General features: G+C 51.1%; 2 protein-coding genes across 3 annotated transcripts; both read right to left on the reverse strand.

Annotated features, from left to right (window-relative positions):
* Positions 1-936: 936 nt before the first annotated feature.
* radil (Ras association and DIL domains) lies at positions 937-17702 on the reverse strand. Its single transcript, XM_047016871.1, has 19 exons — positions 17118-17702; positions 16668-16782; positions 16077-16581; positions 13301-13407; positions 12833-13018; positions 11923-12646; positions 11288-11415; positions 10098-10135; positions 9719-9870; positions 9099-9211; positions 8076-8186; positions 7853-7976; positions 5619-5791; positions 4236-4389; positions 3120-3388; positions 2432-2723; positions 1652-1767; positions 1250-1389; positions 937-1080 (listed from the first exon to the last, which is right to left on the reverse strand). The coding sequence occupies exons 1-19, from the start codon at positions 17144-17146 to the stop codon at positions 981-983; spliced, it is 3576 nt and encodes a 1191-aa protein (XP_046872827.1). The 5' UTR covers positions 17147-17702; the 3' UTR covers positions 937-980.
* A 3020-nt stretch (positions 17703-20722) lies between these two features.
* On the reverse strand, positions 20723-25588 carry LOC124464941 (monocyte to macrophage differentiation factor 2-like). 2 transcript variants are annotated; one of them, XM_047016874.1, is made up of 7 exons: positions 25396-25588; positions 23489-23570; positions 23156-23316; positions 22699-22773; positions 22508-22609; positions 22222-22291; positions 20723-22127 (listed from the first exon to the last, which is right to left on the reverse strand). In XM_047016874.1, the coding sequence occupies exons 1-7, from the start codon at positions 25407-25409 to the stop codon at positions 21924-21926; spliced, it is 708 nt and encodes a 235-aa protein (XP_046872830.1). In that variant the 5' UTR covers positions 25410-25588; the 3' UTR covers positions 20723-21923. The 2 variants fall into 2 exon arrangements, with proteins under 2 accessions (XP_046872830.1, XP_046872828.1); XM_047016872.1 differs by having other exon boundaries at positions 22699-22776.
* Positions 25589-25594: the final 6 nt, after the last annotated feature.

Below are 25594 nucleotides of genomic sequence, written 5' to 3' on the forward strand. Positions count from 1 at the left end.
ACATCCTCTCCTGGAGGGCATCAGGGGCGGAGATGTTTATGTTTCCAGCTCTGCCCCGAGGAGAAGGCGGAGGAGGAGGAGCAGTATTAGGTGGAGGAGAAGGAGGAGGAGCAGTATTAGGTGGAGGAGAAGGAGGAGGAGGAGGAACAGTATTGGGTGGAAGTGGAGGAGCAGTATTAGGTGGAGGAGGAGGAGGTGGAGGAGCAGTATTGGTTGGAAGTGGAGGAGCAGTATTAGGTGGAGGAAGAGGAGGTGGAGGAGCAGTATTGGGTGGAAGTGGAGGAGCAGTATTAGGTGGAGGTGGAGGAGGAGGAGGAGAAGGAGCAGTATTAGGTGGAGGAAGAGGAGGTGGAGGAGCAGTATTGGGTGGAAGTGGAGGAGCAGTATTAGGTGGAGGAGGAGGAGAAGGAGCAGTATTAGGTGGAGAAGGAGGAGGAGGAGCAGTATTAGGTGGAGGAGTAGGAGGAGCAGTATTAGGTGGAGGAGGAGGAGGAGCAGTATTAGGTGGAGGAGGAGAAGGAGCAGGATTAGGTGGAGGAAGACGAGCAGTATTACGTGGAGGAGGAGGAGAAGGAGCAGTATTAGGTGGAGGAGGAGGAAGAGAAGGAGCAGGATTAGGTGGAGGAGGAGGAGCAGTATTAGGTGGAGGAGGAGGAGGAGCAGTATTAGGTGGAGGAGGAGGAGGAGCAGTATTAGGTGGAGGAGGAGGAGAAGGAGCAGTATTAGGTGGAGGAGGAGGAGGAGCAGTATTAGGTGGAGGAGGAGGAGGAGCAGTATTAGGTGGAGGAGGAGGAGGAGCAGTATTAGGTGGAGGAGGAGGAGAAGGAGCAGTATTAGGTGGAGGAGGAGGAGGAGCAGTATTAGGTGGAGGAGGAGGAGGAGCAGTATTAGGTGGAGGAGGAGGAGAAGGAGCAGTATTAGGTGGAGGAGGAGGAGGAGGAGGAGCAGTATTATGTGGAGGAGGAGGACGAGCAGTGGTATTAGCAGGAGGAGGCGCTGATTTTCTCAGACACCTCCAGGTCTGACTTGGCCACCAGAAACCTCAGACGACCTCCACCCAGACGAATCAGATCCACGGCACTGGGGGATGGGAGGCAGGAAGAGGAGAGAGAGAGAGGAGGCATTAAGGAGTCAGCAGTGGAGAGACTTCCTGAAGGCTGACAACAGATCAATCACAACATCACCACCAACATCACCACCGTCATCGAAATCACCACCATCGTCATCATCATCTTCATCAACACCACACCTCTGGTAGTCGGCTCCAATCAGGCTGGTCCCGTTAACGGCCAGGATCCGGTCCCCGATGCGGAGTCTACCGTCAGACGCAGCGGGCCCATCCGGTATCAACGTCCTGATGTAGATACCAGGAGCATTCAGAGGGGTGTGCTGGAGGAGGAGAGGAGAGAGGGATGAGGGGTGTGCTGGAGGAGGAGAGAGGGATGAGAGGAGAGAAAGATGAGAGGGATGAGGGGAGGTGAGGAGAGAAGAGGGGAGAGGGATGATGGGAGGTGAGGAGAGAAGATGGGAGAGGGATGAGGCGAGGGGAGGAGAGAAGAGGGGAGAGGGATGAGGGGAGGGGAGGAGAGAAGAGGGGAGAGGGATGAGGGGAGGGGAGGGGAGAGGATATGTGTGTGTGTGCTCCACTCACCAGTCCATCTATGAGTCCCATGCCCAAGCCGAAAGGTCCTTTGCTGAGTTCCACTACAAACACCACACACACACCTTCATCAGAGAGGGAGGGGAATTCACACCCACTAACACTCCCTGGAGAGGAACACACACACACACACACACAAGGTCTTGCTACAGGGTTACTAACACACACACCCTCTCTACTAATGACAATGCTATACACATGCACACAGGCCAACAAACTTCACACACACACACACACCGGGGGCCTGTACTACGAAGCAGGTTCAACATACCCAGGATATCGTTAGCTGGCTTCAGTTAACTAAAGCTGAAGTGACTCACTAACCCCAATCCCTGCTTCGTATAGCAGACTCTAGAGGTAGGGTGAGGTAAACATTCATGCATAAACCCCTGCAGTACCAGACACACAGTGCATGCTGGGAACAGATACAGTGCATGCTGGGAACAGCCACAGCCACTAGGAGGCAGCACAGTGCATGCTGGGAACAGCCACAGCCACTAGGAGGCAGCACAGTGCATGCTGGGAACAGCCACAGCCACTAGGAGGCAGCACAGTGCATGCTGGGAACAGCCACAGCCACTAGGAGGCAGCACAGTGCATGCTGGGAACAGCCAACTGGGATGTAACAGGGGGGATTCCAACAAGGTCTCATCTGTAAACTTTCTAAACTACATTTCACAACTTCAGCACGGAACGTTGGTGTTACCAATAAGGGGTTTCTATGGTAACACGTGCCGTTGCGCTGCCATGGTAACGCGGATGTTTACGTACCTTCCAAGCCATTGGGGACCAGGCCGTTGGTCTTGCAGGGGTCAGAGTTCACACCCCTGCAGCAGCCATTGGTCTGGGGGGCGGGGCCAGGCCCAGGCCCGCCCCCCTCGGGGTACAGAGGGGTGTTGGGCGGAGTCAACAGGCAGGAGGGGTCGGGATTGGCCGGTCTCATTTGGGGGGCGGGGCCGTTCTTCCTCAGTATGTTGTGTGATTGGCCGGGCGGTCTGTCCCTCCCCCTGTCCTCTCCCAGTCCTCCCCCCCCGGGCCGAGGGCTGCTGTGAGGGGGGTCCAGCTGTGTGGAAGGGGGGGGTACTGAGTTACACTCTGGACTAATAGACACCTAACACCCCTCCGTAAGGGTTTGTGTGTGTGTGGGGGGGGGGGGAGGGGGTGTATGTGTGTATGAGTGTGTGTTTGAGGATGTGTGTGTGTAAACCTGCAGTAACACTAGAGGGATTAGTACCCTGCCAGCCGTCCTCACTAATGAACCTGAAGACTAATCTCCTTAAGCCTGGTTTAACCATGTCTAGAACCGTAACCTGGAAGGATGACTGTGTGTGTCTGTATGTGTGTGTGTCTGTATGTGTGTGTGTCTGTATGTGTGTGTGTCTGTAGATTTTTGTAGACATGTGTAAGTAGATATGTTTGGGTGAGTATCTGTAGATGTGTGTGTGTGTGTGTCACCAACCTGTGCCTCCTGCCACTCTTTGGTGCAGCTGCTCCCGGTGTGTGTGTGTGTGCTGACGTGTGTGTTGTTGTGTGTGTTGTTGTGTGTGTTGTTGTTGTGCGTGGCGGGGTGTGTGTGAGTCTTGGAGCGCAGCCCCCAGAGGTAGTGCCGGACGTAGAGCAGCTGGCGGTAGATGTTGTCGTCTATGGAGGGGTGGTCCAGGTCCACCCTGAAGCCCCCGCTGGGTAGCATGATGGGGGGGTGGTTCTCAAAGCTCTCCAGCAGGTCCACTACACACACGCACACACACACACACACACACACACACAGGGATGGGAACAAACACACTTATTGTATGTTTAGACATAAACATGTGTCCTATAGAGGCAGACCTCACCTGTCCTATAGAGGCAGACCTCACCTGTGCTATGGAGGCAGACCTCACCTGTCCTATAGAGGCAGACCTCACCTGTGCTATGGAGGCAGACCTCACCTGTCTTATAGAGGCAGACCTCACCTGTCCTGTAGAGGCAGACCTCACCTGTCCTATAGAGGCAGACCTCCCCTGTCCTGTTGAGGCAGACCTCACCTGTCCTATAGAGGCAGACCTCACCTGTCCTGTAGAGGCAGACCTCATCTGTCCTGTAGAGGCAGACCTCACCTGTCCTATAGAGGCAGACCTCTCCTGTCCTAGAGGCAGACCTCGCCTGTCCTGTTGAGGCAGACCTCACCTGTCTTATAGAGGCAGACCTCACCTGTTCTATAGAGGCAGACCTCACCTGTCCTGTACAGGCAGACCTCACCTGTCCTGTAGAGGCAGACCTCACCTGTCCTAGAGGCAGACCTCACCTGTCCTGTAGAGGCAGACCTCACCTGTCTTATAGAGGCAGACCTCACCTGTCCTGTAGAGGCAGGCCTCACCTGTCTTATAGAGGCAGACCTCACCTGTCCTGTAGAGGCAGGCCTCACCTGTCTTATAGAGGCAGACCTCACTTGTCCGGTAGAGGCAGGCCTCACCTGTCCTATAGAGGCAGACCTTACCTGTCCTATAGAGGCAGACCTTACCTGTCCTATAGAGGCAGACCTCACCTGTCCTGTAGAGGCAGACCTCACCTGTCCTGTAGAGGCAGACCTCACCTGTCCTGTAGAGGCAGGCCTCCTGTTCGCTGCATGGCTGCCATGCTGGGATGGGTCCTGGTATCTCTGCTGCCTGCTGGTACTGAGTCAGCACTCTCTGCAGCTGCACTGGCTTCAGACAAGGGTGCTCCCCACTCAGAGTCCTCCAGCTCCGCTACACACACACACACACACGCACACACACACACACACACACACACACACAGGCACGCACGCACACACACACGCACACGCACACACACAGGCACGCACGCACACACACACATGCAGGCACGCACGCACACACACACAGGCACGCACGCACACACAAACGCACACACACACACACACAGGCACGCACGCATGCACACACAGGCACGCACGCACACGCACACGAACACACACACAGGCACGCACGCACGCACACACACACACACGCACACACACACGCACGCAGGCACACACACACACGCAGGCACGCACACACGCAGGCACACACGCATGCACACACACACACACGCATTTAGTTAGTCAAGTGAGTTCAAGGCCGTGATCATAATATCTACTGGGGGGGACACATCTAGCCTGGCTCTGCCCTCCTACGTACTTCCGCTCAATTTAGATTTTGCTTCTGTACTAGGTCTGGCCATTAGGTACGTAAGTCAGATGTCTCCGGTAAGTCAGATTTTCTACTGGCGAATCAGCGAACAGAGGGAGTGGCTGAGAACGATGACGTTGATGTTGTGTGCTAGTTTGTGTTGTAGTTCTGTAATGGCGGCGGAGAAAAATGCGAGCGAAGCCATTCGGACCGTTATAGCAACACTGCCGAATATCCAACAGCTAAAGCCGGAGCAAGAACAAGTTTTGCTGAGTTTTTTGTGGCCATGATGTTGAGGCCCTCCTCCCCACGGAGTTCGGGAACAGTTTGATTTTCCAGCTACGGCAGCTATCACTGTTACAGTAGTGGTGAAGGAATTGGCTATGGCGACCGCTAGCGATTGGTTATGGCAGATCAGAGTGGTTCTGGGCAGATCCAATAGTTTTAAACTTCAACAGAGAACCCGCCTACAAGGAATTCAACGCTTGTCAATGGAGCGAGGCCAGACTCTCTGTACAAATGAAATGTACGAGAGTCTGGTTAAGAACAGGCTAGGACACATCCCCCCCAATAATCAAATCTGGTCAAAATGTCCCCCCCAATATATTGATATAAAAATATATATGTGCTACACTACGACAGGCAACCACACACGCTGTCCGAAATGATCATAACAAAATGTAATTCATCCCCCCAATGTTGACTCCATGGCTACAGCCTTGAGTGAGTTACTTAACCGCTTTAGTCAGTAGAATGAGTATGTGTATCCAGCTGTGTATCCAGCTGTGTATCCAGGTGTGTGTTACCTGTGTGAGCTGCTGAGGGGGGGTGGCCAGGATGCTGACAGCACTGTTGAACTTGGTGAAGAACTTCTCAGCCAGGTGTCTCAGTCCTGCCTTCCTGGCCCATTCTAGAACCATCCGCACACACGCCTGGATCTGGAGAACCCTGGAGCGCTGGAACCAGCCTCGAGAGGGGCCTACACACACACGCACACACGCACACACACACACACACACACATACACACACATACACACGCATACACACACACACACATACACACACATACACTTACACACATACAAACACACGCACGTACACAAACAAACACACGCACATACACACACATGCACACAAACACCCACACACATACATAGATATGAATACACAGATACATCCACATAGAAATATACATAGATATAAATGCACACAAACACACACTAATAGGATTAGGTCTGGGAAAATAGTAATCTTGTGCAGCATAGACAAACATGACAGTACTTAACCCCCTCAAAGAGGTGCAATAATGCACACACACACACAACCTGTGGTAAAGTGGGTTAAATCTCATTCCGAAATCTTAAAGTGTGTGTATGTGTGTCCCTGTGTGTCCATGTGTGTCCGTGTATGTGTGTCCCTGTGTGTCCATGTGTGTCCGTGTGTGTGTGTCCGTGTGTGTGTGTCCGTGTGTGTCCCTGTGTGTCCGTGTGTGTCCGTGTGTGTCCCTGTGTGTCCGTGTATGTGTGTCCCTGTGTGTCCATGTATGTCCGTGTGTGTGTGTCCGTGTGTCCGTGTGTGTGTGTCTGTGTGTGTCCCTGTGTGTCCATGTGTGTGTGTGTGTCCCTGTGTGTGTGTGTGTGTGTGTCCGTGTGTGTGTGTGATCCTCCCACCCAAACACACCTTAAAGTCTTCAGCAAAAACAGGCCCCACTCTAATCTGCTTAGTGGTGATGTCACCACCTGTCCTACTGACTGGCATCTCTCTCTCGCCTTCTGTCTCTCTTTCTCTCCATTTAGGAGAGACAGAGAGAGGTAAGAGAGAGAAACATAGAGAGAGGGAGAGAGGAGAGATGAGAGGGAGAGATGAAAGAGAGAGAGAGGGGAGAGAGGAGAGAGAGGGAGAGGAGAGATGAAAGAGAGAGAAGTCAGAGAAAAGTGAAAAAGGTTCTTTTTTTATTTCTCTCTTTCTCTCTATGCTCTCTTTTTATATTGATCTATTGAAGATGTCGAGTAGAGGAGGAGAGGAGGAGAGGATAGGAAGAGAGGAGGAGAGGGGAGAGGATAGGAAGAGAGGAGGAGAGGAAGAGAGGGGAGAGGAGGAGAGGAGGAGAGGAGGAGAGGGGAGAGGATAGGAAGAGAAGAGGAGAGGAAGAGAGGAAGAGAGGAGGAGAGGAGGAGAGGAGGAGAGGAGGAGAGGGGAGAGGATAGGAAGAGAGGAGGATAGGAAGAGAGGGGAGGGAGGAGCAGAAGAGGAGATGAAGAGAGGACGAGATCGGAGAGGAGGAGAGGAAGAGGGGAGGAGAGGGGAGAGGAGGAGAGGAAGAGTGGAGAGGAAGAGAGGAGGAGAGGAGGAGAGGGGAGAGGAGAGGAGGAAAGGAAGAGAGGAGGAGAGATAACCTCTAGAGGACAGGAGAAATCTGTTGTCTAACTGCCTAATGAAGACATATGGCTGTGTGTGTGCGTGTGCGTGTGTGTGCATGTATGTGAGTGTGTGTGTGTGCGTGTGAGTGTGTGTGCATGTATGTGAGTGTGTGTGCATGTATGTGAGTGTGTGTGTGTGCGTGTGAGTGTGTGTGCTACAGAAAGAGCTATAGACGTTGTCTGCCTCCAGGTAAATAGGTATATTAGGAGGGTCATTCTAAACCTCTCCACACTCCTTCATACTTCCCTCCACCCCTCCGTCCTTCCACCCCTCCGTCCCTCCACCCCTCCATCTCTCCCTCCATCCCTCCACCCCTCCGTCCCTCCACCCCTCCATCTCTCCCTCCATCCCTTCACCCCTCCATCTCTCCCTCCATCCCTTCACCCCTCCATCCTTTCACCCCTCCATCTCTCCTTCCATCCATCCAGATGGAAGAGAACAAGGACAAATGGGAGGCACGAGTCACTCTCTGCAAAATGCTGACAGGATGCAACTCACACACACACAAAGTGGTGTGCATCAGTGTTGTCCCAGGGGAGGTCTAATGGGATAGAGAGTGTGTGTCTGTGTGTGTGTGTGTCCCTGTGTGTGTGTGTGTCTGTGTGTGTGTGTCTGACCTTTGTCCATCAGCTGGTTGAAGAGCGACACGTTGGAGAAGAAGAAGAGATAGGAGAACATCTGGGCCTGGATCTCTGGGTGGACCTGGTATCCCTGGAGGAGATCCTGACAGTACTGGAACACCTGAGGACAGGACAGGACAGGGGGACAGGGACAGACGGATGGCAATGGGATCTAAATATGAGTGTGTGTGAGTGTGTGTGAGTGTGTGTGAGTGTGTACCTGCAGGACTCTGTGGACAGCTTCAGGACAGCTGGATCCTCTCCAGGGCTCAGAGCTGCTGTCTGGAAAAGGGTTACACTCCAGCAGACCTGGGAGGACCACGTAGAGAGACTACACACACACACACATTTATATACAGATACATATATACACACACACATACACATTTATATACATATATACACACTAGTGGTGGGCATAGGTGATTTTTTAAAATCTAGATTAATCTCACTGTAATCTTGGAATTAATCTAGATTAAAATGGCTCATTTGAATTCCGCCGAAGGCAATCAGAATATGTGTGCTACCCAAATAATGACTAAAGGTAAGGAAAATGGATTGTCAAGCCAGGTGAGCGAGATTAGTTAGCTTGGCTGATAGAGCTATGCTGACGGGCTTGCCTCGGTTGCACTCAAACATAGTAGTTTGACGACGATGCTTCCCCTGCGCTACATCAGTGTTTGGCCCGGCATCTTCCGTATTAGCTAAGGGATGCTTTGCGTGTAGGTGGTATTTGAGACTGGAAGAAATCCTACAGTAAACTAATTCCGCGTCGCAAAAGGTGCAAACAACCCTAGTCTTGTCGAGGTTTCCACTGGGAAGCTTCTTAAAAATAAATTTTCCCTGAAGCAAACCAGGCGGCTTCATAGCTGCATCCATGTTAGCATGTCACGTTTGATGTGGTAATTTCATACACAAGGCATACACACAGGTTCAAAGACTCGTTCTCGCCCCCTACAGTGCAATTCGGCTAGGTATACATCCGCGCTCAAATATCTAGGTGAAAGTCATCATAGCTTGCGTAGTATAGACCCAGCTCCAACCCAATAGATTAGAGAATAGATTAACGTCTCACGTTAACGCAGCACGTTAACGCCGATAACGGGCCATCATTAATACACACAACCACACGCACATACACACTGGACAACCTACCTATGCAACATGTCATGAGTTAACACACACAGACACAGGTTTCCATAGAGAGGAGGCTCCAGAGGTTGCCGTGGAATGGTGTGGTTACCTTGGTGATGTAGTACACGCATTGCTGGAAGGTGTACATGATCACCTCTTCCAAGATCGTCATGGCCTCCTCATTGGCTGAGATGGTTGCTGACAGCAACGACTCTTTGGAACCTGGAGGGGAAGACATACTATGTTAAAACCTACATCCATCCATACAGAGAGAGACAGAGAGAGAGGGAGAGAGAGAGAGAGGGAAAGAGACAGAGAGACAGAGGGAGAGAGACAGAGAGAGAGACAGAGAGAGGGAAAGAGACAGAGAGACAGAGGGAGAGAGACAGAGAGAGACAGACAGAGAGACAGAGGGAGAGAGACAGAGAGACAGAGGGAGAGAGAGAGACAGAGAGACAGAGGGAGAGAGACAGAGAGAGACAGACAGAGAGACAGAGGGAGAGAGACAGAGAGACAGAGGGAGAGAGAGACAGAGAGAGAGAGAGAGAGAGAGAGAGAGAGAGAGAGAGAGAGAGAGAGAGAGAGAGAGAGAGAGAGAGAGAGAGAAAGAGGAGAGAGAGAGAGTACTGCAGCAGCATTAGAACTTCTCTGTCACAGTGAATAATGACTTTTCAACCAAGAAAACTCTGCACTCATCATAAGGAGTGTGGTGTGTGTGTGTGTGTGTACCTGTGGGGGTCTCCATGGTGTGTGTGTATGTGGGGACTCTCTGCTGGATGAAGTACAGCAGCTCGATGGAGTTGGACATCCAGAAGAAGATGACCTGAAGGTCTGGGAGCAGGTCAGAGATGGAGAGCAGAGCCAGGGAGGCTGGATCCTGACTGGACACACATACACACCCACACACATCAACACACACACACATACACACACACACACATCAACACACACACACATCAACACACAGACACATCAACACACACACACATCAACACACACACACATCAACACACACATCAACACACACACACACATCAACACACACACACACATCAACACACGCACACATCAACACACACTACGCTACAAGGCGGAATGTGATACGTACTGCTGAGCTTGCTTCTGTGCCAGCTCCTTTGTCTTCTCCTGTAAGACACACACACACACAGACACACACACAGTGGAATTAGAAGCTCATTAAACTTTGACGTTGTGCGTAGGAAGATCTTAACGCCAGTTGCTCTCTCCAGACAGATCAGAGAGAGATACTACTAACACACACACACTCACTATCTGACCTACTTCCACCCTGGTGATGTCATTTTCAGTGGACTACTGTAGTTGGACTACTGCAACTCGCTGCTCGCCGGTCTCCCATCATGCGCAACCCGCCCTCTTCAGAGAATTCAGAACGCAGCGGCCCGTCTGGTCTACAATCTACCCAGACGCTCCCACGTTACCCCGCTCCTCATCTCCCTCCACTGGCTACCCATAACGGCCCGCATCAGATTCAAGACCCTGGTACTGACCTTCCGAGCAGTGAATGGAACTGCGCCCGACTACATCAAGTCTCTCCTGCAGCCTAACACCCCCACCCGCCACCTACGGTCTTCTTCAGACAACCGCCTGGTGGTCCCACCTCTCAAGACCGCCCGGTCCCAGCACAAGCTCTTCTCCTGCCTGGCACCCCAGTGGTGGAATCAACTCCCCACCTCCATCAGAGACACGGACTGTCTCTCCACCTTCAAGAGAAGGCTCAAGACGCAATTGTTCCGGGAGTACAATGGTACTTAGGAATGGTTTGCTGAATCCAACGCTAGTTTCCTCAAGGTTCACAATGACTCTTGCTTAGACTGTTGCTCTTGTTGGTTAGTGGTAGCTGATTTAAACTGTTGTATTGTTCTTTTTTAGTTAATCCTATTTTTATTGCTTTCCTACAGGTACACCTGCACTTAGAGATCAATGTTGTGTAATTTTAACTTGTTTAACTACATGCTCTTATGGTCTCTTCCCTTTAGCACTATTTTTTGGTTGTTCACAATATGTACTTCTTGTCTTTGACTACCCGCAATGCTGTGGGGCTATCTTGTTGTTATTATCAGTGACCTATGCACTTTGTGAAGCTCTCTCTTGGAAGTCGCTTTGGACAAAAGCGTCTGCTAAATGAATAAATGTAAATGTAAATGTAAATGGACGGAACTTGAGGAGCTACAGGTGATTCTAGAACCCGAACAGAAGCTTCCAGAACACTATCACACAGACACACACCCCCCACCCCACCCCACCCCACACACCCACCCAGGCCACGGTCTGGACCCGCCGTGCTATCTTCAGTAGCAGCTTCCCAAAGCACCCTGGGAAGGAGGAGGCAGAGTGTTGCAGGACCAGACACAGCAGGTAGGCTGGGGTCAGCTTGTGGTCGTCACCTGGACACACACACACATACACACACACACATATACACATTTACACACACATAGAGCAGGTGGAAAAGTTAGAGCAGGTAAAGTCAACAAAGTACATGATCCCAGTAGATCCCAGTAGACCCCAGTAGATCTAGGTAGATCTCGGTAGACCCCAGTAGATCCCTGTAGATCCCTGTAGATCTCGGTAGATCCCAGTAGACCCCAGTAGATCCCAGTAGATCCCTGTAGACCCCAGTAGATCCCAGTAGACCCCAGTAGATCTAGGTAGATCTAGGTAGATCTCGGTAGACCCCAGTAGACCCCAGTAGATCCCTGTAGATCCCTGTAGATCTCGGTGGATCCCAGTAGATCCCAGTAGATCCCAGTAGATCCCAGTAGATCCCTGTAGACCCCAGTAGATCCCAGTAGACCCCAGTAGATCTAGGTAGATCTTGGTAGACCCTAGTAGGCCCGAGTAGACCCCAGTAGATCCCTGTAGACCCCAGTAGATCCCAGTAGATCCCTCACCTCCAGGTTCTATCAGGGTCATGATCCTGCTCAGCAGAGCGTCTTCATGAGCCTGCTCATACTCCAGCTGCAGACGCCTCTTCTGCCCCGCCCCACCAGGCCCCGCCCCACCAGGCCCCGCCCCACCAGGCCCCGCCCCAACAGGCCCCGCCCCTGCCCCACCAGGCCCCGCCCCCCGGGCCTTCACCAGGTGGGGCTTGAAGCTGCGTCGAGGGGCGGGGCCAGCAGCCTTGTTCTTCAACACAGACCCGCACATCCTACAGACCTCCCCATCCCCGCCCCCCTCTCCGGCCCCCTCTCCCCCCACCCCCCCGGTGTCGTACAGCTGGCCCAGGGAGCGCAGGCGGGTCAGCGTCTGGGCGGGGAGGGGCTTGGCCCCCGCAGGGTCCTTATACAGGAAGATGTAGTGCGCTCCGAAGGACAGCAGGTCGCCGTGCCTCAGTGGCGTGGAGCGCTCGCACCGCGAGAAGTTCACCATCACCGCCGCCTGCGGCACGGGCTCCGCCGCCACGCAGAAACGCTCCTCGGAGACGGGGGGCGGACTGGAGGCGTTGCCGCGGCGCCGGGAGGCGGCGGAGGAGGAGGTTGCCGGGGCGGGGATGCGGCGCAGGAGGCAGTGCAGGGGCAGGATGTCCGGGGAGGACAGGCTGATGTTAGGCCGTGCTGACGGAGTCTCCTGCCCCACAGTATGCTGGTCCCGGTTCAGCAGGTACACCAGGCAGTCCTGCAACACAGCACTATATACTCATACAACTGCTCATACATACTATACAGCAACATATAGAGTTGCAGCTGTTCAGCAGCTACACCAACAACGGAATATGTATTTTTTTCAATACTACAATATTAACATAATTTATTGATGATACTGCCGTGTAAAATATGGCGTGAAGTACCGTTAAGCACTCACCTGCTTGTTAAAGCCCTGTAGCAGCAGCAGGTGAGGGGACTGGTAGAGAGAGAGTCTCACCCCTCCTCCCCCCTGACTCCCCTCCTCCTTCTTCCGAGCCGGGACCCCCCCCTCCCTCCCCCCGCGGGACCTCAGGGGCCCGGGAAGGGTGGAGTAGTACCGCTTAAGCTCCTCCCCTGTTCCCAGCTGGACCAATCACAGAGAGGCAGGAAGTAGGTTATCGTACATGAACGGTGGCTTCAATCTGACTTAATGTACCTAACAGATTTTATAGTAGCTGTCAATGGCTGTATCTAATGTTCTAGCTAGCTACTGGCTAACAGAATCTCCATGGCTTTTTCTATTCTTAAAGCCAGCCGCTAGCTCTGCAGCCGCTAGCTCTGCGGCCGCTAGCTCTGCAGCCGCTAGCTCTGTGGCTGCAGCTGCTGGCCGCGGGGCAGAACTAGCAGGTCGTGGCAGCGCCCCCACCTGGTTGAGGCTGGTCTCGCTGAGGCTGCGGCCCAGAGAGGAGCCGGCGCGGGGCAGAGTTCCCTTGGCCCTGTTCCTCTGGAGCTTACGGGCCTGGGCGTTGATGTCTGGGGGGGAGGGGGGAGGACGAGGGGGGAGGAGGAGGGGGTGGACAAGACACTGTGAGATGAAACAACTGAGTCAGAATTGAATTAGATTGATTCAGGATTGACTAGTTACAGTAAGACAAGCAGAGTCAGGTGAGTCAGGTGAGTCATGCAAACCAAACGACTCCAAGCCAGCGTGCTGAGCTGCTGTCTGACGGACACATGGACGTGAGACACATAAGGCACGGAGGCCGCACACATACACACACACCAAACACACATACACACCAAACACACACATTGTATGACTCTCACATCATGGTATTGATATGGGCTTGGAAAGGAAGGGGGGCAGGTACAGGCGATCTCCATAGCGATGGGCACAGGTGGTCTCCATGGCGATGGGAGGGTGACAGACACCCCTACCTTTGGAGGTGGGCGTGGCAGAGGCGGAGCCACAGTGGGTCTGAGCCAATCGGGAGCGAGGAGGAGAGCTACGGAGCCTGCCCAGCCCGGACCGACCAATCAGAGCAGCCAGGAAGGGAGGGGTCTTTGACCCAACTGTAGCAGGGGGGCAGAGGGGGCAGGCGCCACACACACACACACACACACAAGTACAATACACACACACATATACAGTACACACACAAGTACAATACACACACATATACACATACAATACACACGCACACACACATTTACAATAAACACACACACACAGTATTTCTCTGAACACTGTGAAACTGAGGAGAGAGGGCTAGGATGAGGATGAGGGGGATGTTAGTGTGTGTGCATGTAAGTGACGTTAATGTGTGTTAGTGTGTGTTAGTGCAGTTTGTGTACGCGTGTTAGTGTGTGTGGTGTGGTTATTGTGTGTGCGTGTGTATCTAAATGTCACACTTGTCATCAATTAGAACATTAATTCCATGTAAAGGTCAGTCCATGATTCTAATTTAGCACCCTTGAGTACACACACGTACACACACACACACATCTACACATACATCTACACACACACGTACACACTGCTGCAATGCAGGTGTCAAGCCTACAAAACTATTTGTATCAAACTCAGATGGAGACTGACAGACAGAGAGAGAGAGACAGACAGAGAGAGAGAGAGAGAGAGAGAGAGAGAGAGAGAGAGAGAGAGAGAGAGAGAGAGAGAGAGAGCGAGCGAGAGAGAGAGAGAGAGAGAGAAAGAGAAAGAGAGAGATATGGAGAGAAAGAGGGAGAGAGAGAGATAGAGAGATGGAAAGAAATGGAGGGCAAGAGAGTGGGAGGGGGAGGAGAGAGAGAGGAAGAGAGCAAGGAGAGAGAGACAGTCAGTCATTCATCGCCATGGCAACAGTGGCATGTTCTGGATCGTATAAGGTTCTGGTCACACAGAACCAGGACCCTAAAACACTCTTTCATTCATAAAACCCTCAGACTCTCTCACTGGCTTCAGCTTTCAATCAATCAATCGACCGGCCAACCACGCGTCTCTGCTGCACTTAAGACCCCGCCCCCCTCCCCCCAACAGGAAACACTGAGCTCAGCAGAACACAGGCACATGAAGAAGACAGGTGTGTGTGTGTCTGTGTGTGTCTGTCTGTGTGTGTGTGTGTGTGTGTGTGTCTGTGTGTGTGTGTCTGTGTGTGCTTACAAAATGTGAACAAGAGACAGAGAGAAAGAATGAGGTAGGGACTAAGAGGAGAGTGAGAGAGAGAGAGAGAGAGAGAGAGAGAGAGAGAGGGAGAGAGAGAGAGGGAGAGAGAGATAGAGCGAGAGGGAGAGGGGGAATGAGAGAGAGAGAGAGAGAGAGAGAGAGAGAGAGAGAGAGAGAGAGAGAGAGAGAGAGAGAGAGAGAGAGAGAGAGAGAGAGAGAAGGGGAGGGAGAGAGCCCAGCTATAGGATATATCAGCTATATGTCAGCTCAAAACCCTTCTGTGGAAGGTAACAATGATTATAGCTGTTCTATCCTACTATTAACTCACACACACACTCCAAACACACACACTCCAAACACACACACTCCCCACTAACGAGTGTGCTTCTGCTGAGTTTGACAAGTGAAGGAAGAAGAGGAATTATAGACCAGCAGCTTTATGTGTGTGTGAGTTTGAGTGTGAATTAGTGTGTAAGTGTATGTAGTGTGTGTAAGCAGAGTGTGTGTATATACTGTGTGTGCGGTGGGTGTGCAGTGTGTGTGCAGTGTATGTACAGTGTGTGTGCAGTGTGTGTGCAGTGTGTATACAGTGTGTATACTGTGTGTGCGCAGTGTGCATACAGTGTGTGTGCAGTGTGTGTGCAGTGTGTGTACAGTGTGTTTGCAGTGTGGGTGCAGTGTTTACAGTGTGTGTGCAGTGTGTGTACAGTGTGTATACAGTGTGTGTGCAGTGTGTATACAGTGTGTATACTGTGTGTGCGCAGTGTGCATACAGTGTGTGTGCAGTGTGTGTGCAGTGTGTGTACAGTGTGTTTGCAGTGTGGGTGCAGTGTTTACAGTGTGTGTGCAGTGTGTGTACAGTGTGTATACAGTGTGTGTACAGTGTGTGTACAGTGTGTGTACAGTGTGTGTGTAGTGTGTGTGCAGTGTGTATACAGTGTGTATACATTGTGTGTGCAGTGTGTGTGCAGTGTGTATACAGTGTGTGTGCAGTGTGTATACAGTGTGTGTACAGTGTGTATACAGTGTGTGTGCTCACCGGCGGTGACCGTGTCCTTGTCCTTGGCGTTGAGCTCCTCCACCTCCGCCCGGCTCCTCAGCTCGAACCTGCGGGCGTGTCCCTGGCGAGGCCTCCACAGCTGCTGCAGCAGGAGGGGCTTCTCTGTGTCCCCCAGGGCCCGCAGGCACTCTGCACGCCACCCTGGACCCTCCGTCTCCCCCTCCCCGGCCCCGCCCTCCAGACGCCCAATCACATCGCAGAGCACGTAGGCGTGGGCGTTGGCCTTGTTGAGGGAGTAGCGGTCCAGTGCCTCCTTCACCAGCTCACGGGCGCTGGAGGTGGGCGTGGCCAGGACAGACTTGTAGTTGGCGCCGGGACAGACGGCGTCCCCGAAGATCTTGAGCACGCCGGGGGCGGAGCTCTGGGTGGACAGCTCTGAGGGGTCGTCGGCCGGGCGGTCAGGGGGCTCGGTGACGGAGCGGCGCTCTCTGGAGGTGTGCTCCACCGGGGCGCGGTCCCGGTAACTCAACGTCCGGTACAGAACCTGGGGGGGAGGAGAGGGGTTACCTGTGTGTGAGTGTGTGAGAGTGTGTGTGTCTGTGTGTGTCTGGTCTGTGTGTGTGTGTGTACCTGGGTGAAGGTTCTGCTCTGGCGTTTCAGGCGGCTCTTGGAGGGGAGGGACATGCTGGCCCCGGAGGAGGAGCCGTAGAACATGCTGCTAACAGGAGAGCCACACTCTGGAGACCTGACACACACACACACACACAGAGTAACACACACACACCCACACAGAGTAACACGCACACAGAGTAACACACACACACACACAGAGTAACACGCACACAGAGTAACACACACACACACAGAGTAACACGCACACACAGAGTAACACACACACACAGAGTAACAAACACACACAGAGTAACACGCACACACACACACAGAGTAATACACACACACACACAGAGGTAACACGCATACTGAGTTAAAAGACATGAACCGGTAACACACATCTCTAGCCTACACAGGTCACAAACAACATGTACTAACATGATAAGGCTTGTGTGTGTGTGTTGATACCTGGGTGCTGCGGAGGGTCTCCCGTGCATGCGTCAGGGGTCAGGGTTCAGGGGTCAGGGCAGGGGGGATGAAGGTCACACCCTCCTATAGCCACTCTGTCTCTGCTTACACTGACACACACACACACACATACACATTCAGACTTTGCTGACACTGGCTGCTTCATTTGTGTGTGTAAGTTCCTTGAGCAGGGATCACGTGACCATATTAAATACCCGCTAATCCCTAATCACCCATTTGGCGGCTGTTAACTCAACTCCGTTCTAACGGGCCCCTCCCGTGAACTGCGTCTGGGCGCGGGACATCAAACTGGAAGTAAGGTTTCTGTACCGGCCGGGTAACGGGACTGTCCTCAGGTCTCGAGAGACCTAGGTGGAGAGAAATGTAGCGCGCAGAGCCTTTGTCTTGAGGCTCCTCAGCGACGCTTAAAGACGTTCTCGTTTAGATTTAGCCTGCTCAAGGTCAGAATTAGGCTTCACCCGGTTAGAATTCACACACCGGTACCGTAACGACGAGATGCTGTACGTCTTCAACCTATGTTTAGAACTATCTCAGATCACCGGCTACTTGTGGCTAGTTTGCGCAGTTTGGTCGCCAATAGCAACCGCCAGACCAACAAAAGGCACGAGCTAAAGCCTTAAGAATTAATCCGCTAATGAGACGGCTGTGCACGCGAGCCCCGCTCGAGACCAGCCCCCGGGGGAGTCTGAAGTCTGTCCGTGTCTGGAGAACCGTCTTCGGTCAGAAAAAAAACCTTTCCGTTTCTGAATACTACGTTATCACTGCACCGATGTGAGCGTGCGTTGCCACCCCGTATCTTCAACATGTGACAAAAACCACAATGTTTACCAGAGGGCTCCATGTAACACAACCTTCTATAATCACACTGTACTCAGTCTGTACAGACAAACCTGCAGTTTATATTTCACATCATTGTTGGGCTCGTGCAAGTGACAGCGCTATGTTGGAGGAGTAGCTACCTGCTATCGCGTTACCGATTCTCTCCTCCCGCTGTCTGCAGTGCGTGGCTCCATAGCTCTGGGAAACCCGGGATGCCGTCTGTCTGGAGAACCCCCCGGGATAAGTAACGGTAATATCACCTGCTTATAGAGCCGTTTACCGCGTCCCAGCGTCGTTCAGTCACCCGTGAACTTCGTTGTCAAGCGCTGCTACCGTGAAACGTGATTATTAACCTGTTCTATATGCGCGTCTCCACTCACAGTCCTCCCGGTTGCTCTGCCTCCGGCAACTGCATTCCGATCCACAACGGCGAACCGACTGGTGACGGAAACACACGAGGACCACAGCCGGTTCTTGTCGGTGAGGGCTGAGTGCACCTGCTGATGCGCAAAGTGTGGATACACACTCCGCGTGGCGGGCACGCGCGGCACGTTAACTATGCAGGTGGAGCCGCCTGCGCCTCTTTGGGTGAGGCGTGCAGAATAATAAGATCCCCCAAATATACACCACCCTCTTCTGATCCCACAATCCTCTGCATCAAGAACAGAATGTGAAGAGAGACACCGGCGGTTAAACAAAACGCTTCCAACAGACAGTAGAGTGATTTGCCACTCAGAACAGACACGAGATTGACCAGAGCGTTCTCCGCTATTGACCGGACATGGCCGACAGCGCTCTCTGATGGCTGGTTACGGTTACTGCAGCCGCGGATCTGGTGTTCCTGACGGTGTCACAACAACACAATCAGATAAACAAACAGCAACAAGCGTATCAGTTATAAAAGTTGTGTTTTTATTAAAACAGCAACATATATAAAATACAGACACAGTCAGCAGGACCATCACTAAGCACCAGTCACGATCTGAGATAGTAAGCAAGCTACACTCATGGAGGGGAGGTGTGAGAGGGAGAGGGGGGAGGAGCGAGGGGGGTGTTGGAGGGAGAGGGGGAGGAGCGAGGGGGGGTGTGGGAGGGAGAGGGGGGAGGTGTAAGTGGGAGGGGGTAGGAGCAGAACAAAGAGATAAAACATCTCTAAAGACGACGCAAAGGAAAAGCTTCACAGCATCACGGAACGTTAGAACACTTAGAGAAGGGTCACACGGAGGTCACACAAAGGTCGTACAAAGGTCAAAGGGTCAAATACTAAGTCTGGGATAGAAAAGAGGCCCAGTTGGACCGGCGACAGGTGGAGTCTGCTTCTCTCTCACAGAAAACACGCGCAGGGCGAGTCTCATTCCAGTTGCCCCTGCCCCCTCCACCTGACTGAGAGGAACCTTCTGGAAGGAAACCTGCCCCGCCCACCTGCAGGATGTGAGGCAGTGTGGCAGCATTGGACGCTGACAGTTAAATCAAGCGCACCAGGAGTCTTTGAAAAATCCTAGAAGTAGCTTTTAAAAAAACCCACCCAGGTGTGCCTTGTCTGGGTGGTGGTGGCAGAGAAAACAAACGTTCTCTGTGGCAGGTTTGATTGTTTTAAGCTTCTGTGCAGCCCAACTCAGCACCTCAGGGGCGGGGCTATGGTGTAACACTTTTAACCATCCTGGCAACAAACGTTAGCGACATAAACACTTGGTGTGATGTCACGATGCTGTCAGGACAGGGAAAGCTGTTCTCACAACACCGTACGTGTGTGACGGTGTGTGAGTGTGTCAGTGTGTGAGTGTGTCGATGTGTGTGTGATGGTGTGTGTGTGTCAATGTGTGTGTGTGATGGTGTGTGTGTGTGTCAATGTGTGTGTGTGATGGTGTGTGTGTGTCAATGTGTGTGTGTGATGGTGTGTGTGTCAATGTGTGTGTGTGATGGTGTGTGTGTGTCAATGTGTGTGTGTGTCAATGTGTGTGTGTGATGGTGTGTGTGTGTCAATGTGTGTGTGACGGAGTGTTTCACTGCATTGCCTAGGCACCAGTGAGTTTGACTGTCAATTTTCAGAAATACGTACGACCAATCAGAACACAGATGTTTCACAGTAGCCTATCGGTGTGTGATGGTGTGTGTGTGTCAATGTGTGTGTGTGATGGTGTGTGTGTGTGTCAATGTGTGTGTGTGATGGTGTGTGTGTGTCAATGTGTGTGTGTGATGGTGTGTGTGTCAATGTGTGTGTGTGATGGTGTGTGTGTGTCAATGTGTGTGTGTGTCAATGTGTGTGTGTGATGGTGTGTGTGTGTCAATGTGTGTGTGACGGAGTGTTTCACTGCATTGCCTAGGCACCAGTGAGTTTGACTGTCAATTTTCAGAAATACGTACGACCAATCAGAACACAGATGTTTCACAGTAGCCTATCGGTGCAGGGCTCAGACACTTGGAGCCCGCCCCCCCTGTGGACATGTCTGTAAAGATGCTGAAGAGAAAACCAGCATCAGAGAACCACAGTTACATACATGTGCTGTGATCCGTGTCCATGCATGTAAACATCGACCTCTCCAGGCAGTGGAATCATCACTTCAGGATATGAACTCTGAACATGAACACACACAAACACACACACACACACACACCTGAGACATAGTGGGGGTAATGTGTGGTGTCAGTCACACACACACACAGGTGACAGTATTAATCACTTCGACTGACTGATGGAGTATTGATGACATTCATCTTAGACACACTAAGAATTCCCAACCCTAAGGAGGAATCTTAGACACTAAGGTGTAAACTATATAGAAACACTATAGACCACCACACTGAGGTGTAAACTATATAGAAACACTATAGACCACCACACTGAGGTGTAAACTATATAGAAACACTATAGACCACCACACTGAGGTGTAAACTATATAGAAACACTATAGACCACCACACTGAGGTGTAAACTATATAGAAACACTATAGACCACCACACTGAGGTGTAAACTATATAGAAACACTATAGACCACCACACTGAGGTGTAAACTATATAGAAACACTATAGACCACCACACTGAGGTGTAAACTATATGGAAACACTATAGACCACCACACTGAGGTGTAAACTATATAGAAACACTATTCATATATACTTTATGTGAGTGGTGAAATGAATGCTTATAATATACTATTGTGAGATAAGAGTCAATATTTAACATCTGAATCGATCTAAAACTTTACAACTGATCTTTAAACAACATCTGAGTGTAAAAAAACACGTTTTGTTTGTACAATCATGTGATCTAAATGGTCAACAGAGACATTGACCAACCAAGAACTCTTCAAGTAACCTGATAACGCTTCCAATAACCTGATCAACAACACTGCATCTTCAAAAGAAAGAGATTTTGGTAAACATAGAGATGGAGAGAGATAACTTTCAAGGTCAAAATAGATGAAATAATGAGAAAGTTGTGAGTTATCTCAATGGTCCTAACATCTGAACTCTTCCCAGCTGTAATAAACATCACAACATCACACAGCACCATAAACTCCTGGCTGTAACAATACCTATAACTTGATAGGAACAAATAATACAAATCAATAACTCCACCGATAATAAATACCAATACTAATCAATATTAATTCGAAGAGTAGTGAACTGGAACAATTAGAAATACATCCTTAGAAACGTTGCCTGGCAACCTGACAGCCTCCACCAATCAGCTTTTAAAACACTGAGGCAGGAAGTGCAACACCATTGGTTAATTAACAGACACTTCCTGTTTGTGTGGAAGTACAGCCCCCACACTGGTAAGTCAGCATGGCAGCACACCTCGACTAAACTAGGAGAAAAGAAAGGGGGGGGGGGTTCACCCGCAACAAAGAAATACCCAACAGGATATCATGTTGTGAGGGTTTCTCCTCCTGCGTCGTGATGTCACTTCCTCTTGCTCGTCTTGTTACACAACCCTGTCCTCGTGATGTCAGCGGTGATGTCATCTGGAGGTCTGCACCTGATTGTCTGGAGGGATGTAGAGGTACCTCCAGATGGCGTAGTAGTGGATGCCGGCTCCCATGGCAACGAAAAGATGCCAGATGGCGTGAGCGAATGGCACGAGGCCGTCGCTCTTGAAGAACACCATGCCCAGGCAGTAGCAGGCTCCGCCCACCAGAAGCTCACACAGCCCCGCCCTGTCCGGCTGGGGGGGGGGGGGGGGGGGGGTTCAGTGATGTTAAATTGTTTTTGTGTGTATGTGAGTGTGTGTGTGAGTGTGTGTGTGTGAGTGATCTCACCATTGAGAGGATTACAAGGGCAGGGAACACACCCATGACTGTGTAACAGAACAACTCCATGATCTTATATCTGGAGGAGGAGGAGGAGAAGAAGAGGAGGAGGTAGAGGGGTAGGAGGAGGAAGAGGGGGAGGAGGAGGGGGAGGGGGGGAGGGGGTAGAGGGGGAGGAAGGAGAGAACAGATGTACAGTAGGTCAGGTCAGGTGCACATAGAGCATCTATGTAGTCCTGAATTGTGAAATGTGACTTAAATCAGAAGTGAGAAGTGTGTGTGTCTGACCCCTGACCTCTCGTGGAAGAAGAACACATAAGTGGTTCCCACGGTAGCCATGACCCACACCAGCCAGCGCATGTGACAACCCCAGGGTCCTAGCTCCCTGAGGTTCAACCTGGAACACACACAGAGGTACACACACATTAGGGTTATTATTGTATGCAGTGTGTGTGTGAGTGTGTGTCCTGTGCACACAGGCCTCACCAGGGGGCGTAGGAAGCAGCGATGAAGAAGTAGATCACCATCCGGTCACACATGTGGAAGCACTGCTCCACCCCCCTGCTTAAGACACACGGAGACACTGTGAGGGTGTGTGTGTGAGAGAGAGTGTAAGAGTGTGTGTGAGAGACAGTGTGTGTGTGTGAGAGAGAGAGACAGTGTGAGTGTGTGTGTGTGTGTGTGTGTGTGAGACAGAGAGAGTGTATGAGAATGTGTGTGTGTGTGTGTGTGTGTGTGTGTGAGAGAGAGTGTGTGTGTGTGTGTGTGTGTGAGAGAGAGAGACAGTGTGTGTGTGTGTGTGTGTGTGAGAGAGAGAGACAGTATGTGTGTGTGTGTGTGTGTGAGAGAGAGAGACAGTGTGTGTGTGTGTGAGAGAGAGACAGTGTGTGTGTGTGTGTGTGTGTGTGTGTGAGAGAGACAGTGTGTGTGTCTTTGTGTGTACCGCAGGTGGCTCTTCTTCCAGGCTACAGTGTGAAACAGGGTGGAGATGATGAAGAGTGAGCTTAGCCCCGCCCCGTACAGCCATGCCGAGACGCGCTCCCATTGGTCCTCGGACAGGAAGTGCAGTACCGAGCTGCCCAATAAACTGGGGATAATCCACAGCTACAGGAAGTACACAAACAAACTAATATCAACACAATCATATGGATATAAAAGTATTCTGTAAAATACATATATTATAGGAAATGTAAAGAATATTCTGTATATTAAAAATACTGTAGACAATGCGAACATTCTGGAAAATGAAACTAATATGGTAGGCATGTGTGCGTACCGCGTGTGTGGCACAGTTAGCTGCATGTTCGTAGTCCGTGGGCTGGTATCGCTTGTCGGCCGGAACACGGTTGTTCATAAATCTGGAACAAGCAAACAGATTAACATCCTACCAGCCTGGATGTCATACAGCATGTGTGTGTGTGTGTGTGCGTGTGCGTGTGTGGTCAGGCTTTCAGAGACAGTAAATGGGAACTCCATTAGAACTGAACCACTTACACAGTTGGGATAGCTTGGGGGTACACTCTCTCTCTCTCTCCCTCCCTCCCTCCCTCCCTCTCTCTCTGTCTCTCTCCCTCTCTCTCTCTCCCTCTCTCCCCCTCTCTCTCACACACACATACACGTAGGCACTCTAAGGGTTTCAGAATACCTTTCCTCCTCCCTCCTCTCTTCTTTTCTTTTCATCCTTTCGCTAACGCAGATCACACTGCCGGCTGTTGCTACGACAGCAGTTGCCTAGCAACCTGCTGGTAACCAAGAATTGACTGAAAACGCAATGTCTATCACTTTCTCCTCCCTCATCTCCTCCCTCCCCTCTCTTTTCCTCCCTATTTACCCTCCCCCTTCCTTCCTCCCTTCCTGTCTTCTCTTTCTTATCAATGATTAAATTAACATGTTGTCTGGGGATGAGAGGAAAATGGGAACACACACACACAGCCCTGTCCTCTGGCTCCATCTTGTCTTGTTTCATAAGAGACCCAGTTAGAGTTGGTACTGCCTATCTCTCCCAGAGAACACACAGACCACATACACACACCCAGAGAATACACACACTATACACACACCCAGAGAATACACACACTATACACACACACACCATACACACACGCCACATACACACACTATGTACACACACCACATACACACACTATGTACACACACCACATGCTCAACTAGGAAATTATGGATGTGTGTGTTTTCAGGGATTCCTCTGACAACTTGTGTACTCACTTTCCTGTAACTTTCCTGTTACTCACGAGCACACTTCAGTGTGTGTGTGTGTGTGTGTGTGTGCACACCTGTACTAATCACCTCAGTGTGTGTGTGTGTGTGCACACCTGTACTAATCCCCTCAGTGTGTGTGTGTGTGTGTGTGTGTTTGGTGATTAAATTGGTTCAGCCTCTCTCCCTCAGCACCAAACAGCAGATTTAGACTCCGACACACATTCTATTAATACTGACCCAGTGCACACACACGTACACACACACGCACGCTCACACAGCTAGAGAAGACAAACCTGATTGGAGGGCAGCAGTGTGTGTGGGTGTGTTATGAACACCCCAATTAAGTCATTGACAGGACTGCCAACAGTCTGCATGCGCCTGGCTCTTACCTCTGGAGGGTGTGTGTGTGTGTGTGTGTGTGTGTGTGTGTGTGTGTGTGTGTGTGTGTGTGTGTGTGTGTGTGTGTGTGTGTGTGTGTGTGATAGAGAGAGAGGTGTGTGAGTGTGTGTGGATACGTTCCAGCATGTTCACAGTTTAAACTATTCTCTCCATCCAGACAGCCAGGAAGACGAACGGCAGAACAGATATCTACTCGTACCAAATCCTGTCTAAGCTGTCAATCACAAACCATGAACACGCACACAACACACACCCTAACTGACAAACGCCAAGATGACAGACGGTTCCAGGGCTTAACAGTTCTCCTGTCAAAAACAGCAATATTTTAACATATACCGTAGTTAAGAATCACGTTACCGTTACATTAATTTAACTAGTTTTTCTGTCAACCAGGCTTCTCTACCTTCAGGATGAGGCGAGGCCGTACGTATGGCACCACTATAATCATCATCTTCATCTTCATCAAAACAAGATTCTTTAGGACAAATGATTGGGTGGTTCGAACGTACAACCACCGCGGGACAGCCGCTTCCCAGCGGTTGTAAACAGAACAAAAACACCCACCTTACAAGATTCATTTAAAAGTGAATTTAAGGCAACAGTTGACGAAGACGATGGTTGGGAATCTTGTCTGTGTGCGCAAGGAAAAAATAGCTCAACAGCCAACAATCCGTCTGCGTCTTCCAGTGAGGACCACACCGACGTCAGTTTACTTAAAAAAATAAGGAAGACAGACGAAAAGCGATAGCTTTATTTACAGACG

This window comes from Hypomesus transpacificus, unplaced genomic scaffold, assembly GCF_021917145.1.
Source record: "Hypomesus transpacificus isolate Combined female unplaced genomic scaffold, fHypTra1 scaffold_421, whole genome shotgun sequence".
Lineage (NCBI taxonomy): Eukaryota > Metazoa > Chordata > Actinopteri > Osmeriformes > Osmeridae > Hypomesus > Hypomesus transpacificus.

What these genes read in the sequence shown, in the direction of transcription:
- LOC124464941 (XM_047016872.1), bottom strand. An exon ending in GCTGCTTCCTACGCCCCCTG is followed by an intron (nt 22,610 to 22,698) that starts GTGAGGCCTGTG and finishes TGTGTGTTCCAG; the next exon opens with GTTGAACCTCAGGGAGCTAG. An exon ending in CCCTTGTAATCCTCTCAATG is followed by an intron (nt 22,128 to 22,221) that starts GTGAGATCACTC and finishes CCCCCCCCCCAG; the next exon opens with CCGGACAGGGCGGGGCTGTG.
- radil (XM_047016871.1), bottom strand. Translation starts at nt 17,146, where the DNA reads ATGCACGGGAGACCCTCCGCAGCACCCAG. An exon ending in GGGTCCAGACCGTGGCCTGG is followed by an intron (nt 10,136 to 11,287) that starts GTGGGTGTGTGG and finishes TGTGTCTTACAG; the next exon opens with GAGAAGACAAAGGAGCTGGC. An exon ending in ATTGGAGCCGACTACCAGAG is followed by an intron (nt 1,081 to 1,249) that starts GTGTGGTGTTGA and finishes CCCATCCCCCAG; the next exon opens with TGCCGTGGATCTGATTCGTC.